The sequence below is a fragment of the Physeter macrocephalus genome, chromosome 7 (assembly GCF_002837175.3).
Source record: "Physeter macrocephalus isolate SW-GA chromosome 7, ASM283717v5, whole genome shotgun sequence".
Lineage (NCBI taxonomy): Eukaryota > Metazoa > Chordata > Mammalia > Artiodactyla > Physeteridae > Physeter > Physeter macrocephalus.
Window position 1 is genome coordinate 101,483,188 of NC_041220.1, and position 7,429 is coordinate 101,490,616.

At 38.2% G+C, this 7,429-nt stretch overlaps 1 protein-coding gene across 2 annotated transcripts in view; it reads right to left on the reverse strand.

The window, feature by feature from the left end:
* Positions 1-360: 360 nt before the first annotated feature.
* Positions 361-7,429, reverse strand: part of FAM200B (family with sequence similarity 200 member B) — an 11,499-nt gene continuing 4,430 nt past the window's right edge. Inside the window, exons 1-2 of one of the 2 annotated variants that reach the window (XM_007119416.3) lie at positions 4,163-5,459; positions 361-3,797 (exon numbers count right to left, since the gene is read on the reverse strand). In XM_007119416.3, coding sequence (XP_007119478.2) covers positions 1,850-3,797; positions 4,163-4,206 — 1,992 coding nt within the window. In that variant the 5' untranslated portion in view covers positions 4,207-5,459 and the 3' untranslated portion in view covers positions 361-1,849. Of the gene's footprint in view, positions 3,798-4,162; positions 5,460-7,429 lie in introns of those variants that run through there. The other variant, XM_024119492.2, reaches the window with a different exon arrangement.

Sequence of the window (7,429 nt, forward strand, 5' to 3'; positions counted from 1 at the left end):
CACAAACTTGCTTTCTAGTTTCACAGCTCCACAGGTAGAGGATTTTGCCCCAGGACACATTATATCCAGAACTGCACCCATAATTTAGATGATTAGATATGAGATTTTAGACTTGAGTTGATACTGTAATGGGCTGAGACTCTGGGGGGCCTTGGAATGGGTGAAGGTATTTCTCATGTGGGATGTATGAGTCTTTGCGGACTGGCAGTGGACTGTGATAGGCTGAATAATGGTCCCCCGTAAAGATAGCCAAGTCTTAATCCCTGGAACCTGTGAATATGTTGTACATAGTAAAGGGATTTTTGTAGAAGTGACATATAATGACATAAAGACACAAGACCTTTGGGTCAGAGATACAATTTATTACTCATAGCAAAACAAACAAACAAAAAATGAGCCAGATCAGCATTGTGGGTTGGTTTCCCATGCCCCATTTCCCACAGGTGTTAGCTCTGCACACAGTGGGGGCTGCTGGTACATCCTCTCACCCTTCCCTACAGGGAGATTACTCATTACTCCTGGAATGCACGCATATGTCTCCAGGGAGGTAGGAAAAGGCTTTATCTTTACTTCCCTGGCATGTTTCTTGGGAAGATGTCTCTAGTTTCACCATTCTGGAATGTCTCCTTACACAAGTGTTCTTAACTTAAACGCAAATACTTTCATTCAGAGGATCCAGGCTGTGCAGAAATGTGAGCTATTCATGGAAAATTGTCTTCCAACTGTATTTTAAGCACCAAGAAGGGGGAAAAATCTATTATCTTTAATAGAATAGAAAATTTGAAAAATCAAATATTTCAATAATGCCAAGAGTGGCTGGATGGAAAGGAGCTGCTAACCTATATGATTTTAGAGAAAGATCACGCCCAAAGAAACATCACCCAGTGGGGTCAGGAAATATGTAAAGAGAGGCAGAAGTTGAAACTAGTTTGAGGAAGACATATTAAGCAATTAAATTGCTTAATTTTCAGCAATGATGTGAGGAAGCAACATGCATCAATGCCGTTTGGGGATGCTTATAGAGATTATCTGACAAAATCAGATTTTTAAATGTTAAAATGGCAAAGAAATTTGCCATACATTTAATTATTATTCCTGGGAATATGACCTCATGTTACAGGTATTAGATGTTATTGATTTTTTTCTCCAGCAAATGTAAATGGACTATCCATTTACTATGTATCATGCAAGATGACACGATCTCTGCTCCTATGGAGCATGCATTTCAAGGTGGCATGTTGACAGAACTAGTAATCACATAAATAAATACAAATATTACATAGTACCAAGAAAACAAAGAAATAAAAGGAAGAATAAAGAAGGATGTACCCAAACTAAAGTGGTTAGGAAAGACTTTAAAGAGGTAACATATAATTCAATCTATTCTCAAAATAGAAGTCAGAGTGAATTTTTTAAAACCTAATTCACATCATGTCTTTCCTCCACAGAACCCAACTACTTTCCATTTCACTGACAAAAATCCAGAGCCCCTATAATGGTCTAGAACCCTTCATGATTTGGTCCCCAAATAGTTCCCTGATCTCTTTTCTTATTACTTTCTATAGCACTTATTATCTTCTAAATATTATAAAGGTTATTTATTGTTTATTGTCTCTCTCTCTCCTTGCCAGAACATAAGCTCCACTAGAGAATGGTCTCTATTTTCTTCATTTCGTATCCCAAATGTGTCTAGAACAGTACCTGACCTTTAATAGAAGTTCATTAAATTTTTGTTCAATGAACATAAAATTACATTATGATTTTATTCTGCATAAACAAAAACCAGGTAAGATTTGTTTACACAACACTGTAAAGCGACTATATTCCAATTAAAAAAAAAAAGATTTATTTAACGTGGTAGGTGTGCTTGCCCATTCATGAGTTTATGCCAGTCTGGAACACAGGAGGATAATGCTACTCGCATATCTGCTGCGCCATTTAATCCGTTCCTTTCCTTTGCTTTTAACTGGGTTAAGACCGAAAACCCTAGTTCACACAAACTAGTTGCTGTGAATGGTAATAATAGCAGGATACTCTTCTGACTTATCAAAGGAAAGTCTTCCTTTATCTTAATCCAAAATGCTGATAAACTTAGTGTTTCATAATCATTCTTCGATGTATATAAAGAACTGAGCTGCAATAATTCATTTTCTTCTTCAGGCACCAAGTTTAACTCAATGATTGATTCTGGGTTTCGAAAAGCAAACGGATCTTTTACCCAACAATTCTGTCTTAATGTTTCAAATTTCTCTTCTGGGAATAAATGGTTAAAGGTTTGACAGAGAGAAGTGAGGTGCAACAATATCTCTAGTTTTATTTCTTCCAAAATGTTTTCATTGATAACATTCTCTTCAATGTGCTGCAAAAACCTTGGAAACATGTAGTAGCTAGGACGGTTGCTTTTAAGCCTCGCTTGCCACAACAGTAACATCTTCTGGAATCCTTGGATACGTTCGGCCTGTTGGAATATGTCACTGTTTTTCCCCTGTAGTTTTAAACGTAGTTCATTAAGGATGCCAAAAATATCAGTTAAATATGCCAGTTTCGTTACCCAAATATCATCCTCAAAAACAGTTGCCAAATGAGACTTCTTTTCAATGAGAAAAACGTGGATCTCATTCCTGAGTTCATAAACCTTGCTCAGTATTTTCCCTTGAGACAACCAACGAACTTTGGTGTGATACAGTAAGTGGGTATAATTAGCTCCAATCTCCGAACAAAACGTTTCAAGAAGTCGGCTGTTTAATGAGCTTCCTTTAATAAAGTTAACAACTTTCACTGCCTTTTTCAATACTTCCATGAGCTTCTGTGGAGTCTCTCTGGATGCTAATGCTTCACGATGTATAAAACAATGATTCCATGCACCACCAGTAACTTCTAGCAATTTTTTAATTACTCTGCTCTGTTTTCCAGTGATGTTTGCTGTTCCATCACTTGTAATTCCTTTGCAGTTTTTCCATTTTAATTTATACTGACCAACAATGCACTTTTCTAATTCTGTGAAAATATCTAATCCACTTAGGTGTGAGGTTAAGTTTAAACAACACAAAAAATCCTCCATAAAATCGCCTTGCCACGCATATCTGACATAGACTAAAAGTGTTGTGCAGCTTCCAGTATCTGTGCTTTCATCAAGTTGGATTGCAAAATCTATTCCTGACTGTAACCAAGTAATAAGCATTGCCTCTAAATGTTCGGCAATCGTACAAATTCGAAGAGATATTGTGTTATCACTAGGAATCGTTTTTAATTTATCAGCAGATTTATCATCAAAAATTGTACGCACCATATCCAAACATGCTGGAAGAATAATTTTTTCAGCAGCTGCGTGAGCCATTTTCTCTTTTGCCACACGATATGCAACTAAATATGATGATAATAAGGTTTTCTCACTAACAGTAGTAGAGCAGCTAAGAAATTGTGTTGACGACTTTACATCTATTTTCTTTCTTTGAAAATATTCAAGAGGCTTATCAATAAGTTCAGCATGCTGTGTTTCTAAGTGCCTTTTTAATTTTGAAGGTTTTAAGCTTTCATTTGCAAGAATATTATTACAAATAACACAATGGGGTCTGTCATTTTCAAAGGGTTTTTCACATTTGATAAAACCGTATTTTAAATAATCTTCATTATAACGCCTTGCAGTTACTTTTTTCTTTTTGCAACGTGGCTCAAACGAAGTTGATGTTTGCAGATTAGAGTCAATAGTTTTCTCAATATTGTCACTATTCATACTTTCAGATCCAGCAGTAGAACTTGAACATGCTTCTGCATATTTTGCTTCATTATTCCTCTTTCTTTTAAAAAAGAAATGATCCATTTTAAAAGCAATTTTTAATAAAATATTATAATTGCCACTAACTATAATTGCCACTAATATATATATATATATATATATATATATATATATATATTTTACAGCCTAGATAACATCTTTCCAAAGTTGCAGTTTGCAACTGAATCTCAGTGGAACATCTCAGACTTTAAATCCAGTTGCAAGTCATGGTAATATACAACTAGACTGCAGATCAACCTTGTTATTATGAAAACCAAATAAGACATCAGCGGACAAATGATTGAAAAACCATTTCTTAGGCAATCAATGTACATTCTATTCATCATATCCCCTCCATCAAATATCTTTCCACATATCGAAACTGACCTTAGTATTCCTTGCAAGGTGTATAATTCTGGCAAAGGATTCATGCAAAGCACTCTGATATTTTATATTTTATTTTGTTTTTAAAAATGTTCGTCATGACCCACAAAATTGATTTCATGACCTACTAAATGGGTCACATGCATAACGTGAAAAACACTGATATAGAGACTTTTTCCTCTTTTGTGTTAGTGGCTTGACTACGTCTGCTTGATGATCAAAGAAACTAGCTGATCTGCTAAACTGCTGGCTGATACAGAAACTTTCTTGAAGTGGTAGGTATATATCATTCCTGATTTTCATTCCTGATACTTTTTGATGGGAAGGGTTTTTAAGAGTGTCAGTATTGTCTGATCTCATGAGGTTCCAATGAGGTTTTCCATGGCTAGGTCAACTATAAGGTTGGAGTTGGTGACATATTTTTAGAACTGTCTTGGAATGTATCCTTGACCTGGGAATAAGACCAGAGATATGACATTAAGCATTACAATACAGAGAAATAGTGTTGCCAGCTATAGGGACCTTTACAGAATCCAAGGTCATGGGTGCTGAAGCAAAAAGCTGGTAGCTCTCAACACAATGTTATATAGGCTTAGGCCTTTTTCTGTAAGGCAAACCACCTCAACCAAGATTGGGAGATAGAAAAAATGATGTAAGACCTGGGAATCGGCATCAGGAGATGCAAAGTACATTGACAAAGCTAAACACAGCAAACCATGGAGGAGCACAGCTCATTCACTATATATACTTCCTCTTAGCTCAGTTTGGCCATGCCCATCTTGTAAGTACTTCCCGCACTGTTCTCTTTGAATTTAGGATATTTGGGTCTTATCAGCATAATACAGCACTTCCTTACAAACCTCTCCATCAAGTAATGCCACTTTGGGGAGGGTGGGGAGGAAGGGTAAAGTCTTACATTTACTGTAGTGTTTATTAGAAATTAAACATTTTAACAGTGTTAATAGTTTTATCAGGATTGTTTGTATTAACTAGATTTTATTTTCTGTAATTCTTGATGCTCTGGCATGTGGGTTCTCACTAATCATAGAGGGAACTAATCCTCCCAGGGTTGGGTAATTCCTAGAGATAGCAAACAACTTGACTGATAGCTCAACCCAGGAACACAACTTTCAAATGCAAACTAACCAGCCCAGAGCCAGCCCTACCCACACTTCCCCCACCCTCCCAAATCAGGTTCTTATTCTCCAGATACTCCCCTGCCTTAATTACCCCAGGGCCAGGTAACCATGAACTAGGGACAGCCCCCCATGCCCTGAATCCTGGTGAAACTGATACGAAAGCCAATCTGAAACCTGCTTACCCTGCTTGGCCAATTCCTTCCTGAGAAAACCACAGTACAGGCTTTTCCACGTTTCCCCTTCCACCCCGTCTCCCTCCTGCCCAATCCTGGTGCTTCCCATGTGGCCGCCCTGTATGGCATGGCACGGCATGCCCTACCTCCTGTTTCTAGGGATCTGTGATTATAAAAACTACCTACTTCATGACAGCAATTTCTGTGTCTGTTTGCCTTACCACACCTGATTAAAACAAATCGTAGGTAAATCATTTTTACTTCATCTTGGCTCTGGTTACAAAGTTACGAAGTTGCATAGTTTGGCCCTAATCCTATTTTCCACATAATGTCTGTTATTTTTAAGCATAAATTTTGCATTCCACGAGTTCTTCTAAGTCATAGTGTTAAAGCTGAAACACCCGTATCTCGAGATTACTTTTATTACTTGCCTGGTGAATGGATTCCCCCAATCACTTGAGAGGAAGATTGGAATCCTTCAGTTTTGGGGACACACTAAATATTTGTCATTCTAGCTATCACCCATCCTTCACCTGTGAGTGAAACAGTATCATACACTACACAAGTAAGGTATAGGTTTCAGGAATACCAGGCAGCACTCAAAATGTGCTACAAATTATCTGAATGCCATCGACTTTCATCAGTCTGTCACCACTGTATTTATGTGGTGGCCTAATCTTTTAATAAAGCCAGCTTTGAAAGAGGCATCAGAGCGGATGGTGACCTTGAAACAAGAAAGATGTTGCCAGATGGAGGCCTTAGTGAGATTCTTCCCTGAGACTTCATTACTTATTTTTAACAGTAAACTTGAAGGGGACTTACAGTATGTCATGTATACTGCATTTTAAAAAATTTTAATAAGCTTTATTTTTTTTAAGAGCAGCTTTAGGTTCACAGCAAAACTGAGCAAAAGATAGGGATTTCCTGCCCCCACCTATGCACAGTCTTCGCCATCACCAACATCCCCCACCGGAGTGGTACTTGTTACAGCTGATAGACCTACAGTGTCACATCGTAATCACCCGAAGTCCATCCTTTACATAAGGTTCACTCTTCGTGTTGTACACTCTATGGATTTTGACAAATGTATAATGACATGTATCCATCATTATGGTTTCATACAGAGTATTTTCACTGCTCTAAAAATCCTGTGCCTCGGGGCTTCCCTGGTGGCACAGTGGTTGAGAGTCCGCCTGCCGATACAGGGGATGCGGGTTCGTGCCCCGGTCCGCGAGGATCCCACGTGCCGCAGAGTGGCTGGGCCCGTGGGCCATGGCCGCTGAGCCTGTGCGTCTGGAGCCTGTGCTCCGCAACGGGAGAGGCCACAACAGTGAGAGGCCCGCGTACCACAAAAAAAAAAAAAAAAAAAGATTCCTGTGCCTCTGCCTCCCTTCTTTCCTATCCCCACTCCCACTGCCATCAATCTCTAATAGTCAATGAATTTTTTTTTTTTAACCAGCTGAGCTCCACAGTCTTGCCTTTTCCAGAATGCCATACCGTTGGAATTATATGTATATAGACTTTTCAGATTGGCTTCTTTCACTTAGTAATACGCATTTAAGGTTCCTCCATGTATTTTCATGACTTGATAGCTCATTTCTTTTTAGCACTGAAAAATACTTCACTGTCTGGCTATAACAGTTTGTTTATCCATTCACCTACTGAAAGACATCTTGGTTGCTTCCAAATTTTGGCAACTATGAATAAAGCTGCTATAAAACATTGGTTGTAGGTTCTTGTGTGGACAAGTTTTCAACTCCTTTGGGTAAATACTAAGGAACCTGACTGCTGCATCGTATGTCCATTTTTTTTAATGGAAATGCATTTCTTTTATTTATTTATTTATTTAACTTTACTTTTTTTGGTTGTGTTGGGTCTTCGTTGCTGCACGCAGACTTTCTCTAGTTGTGGCAAGCGGGGGCTACTCTTCGTCACAGTGCACGGGTGTCTCATTAAGT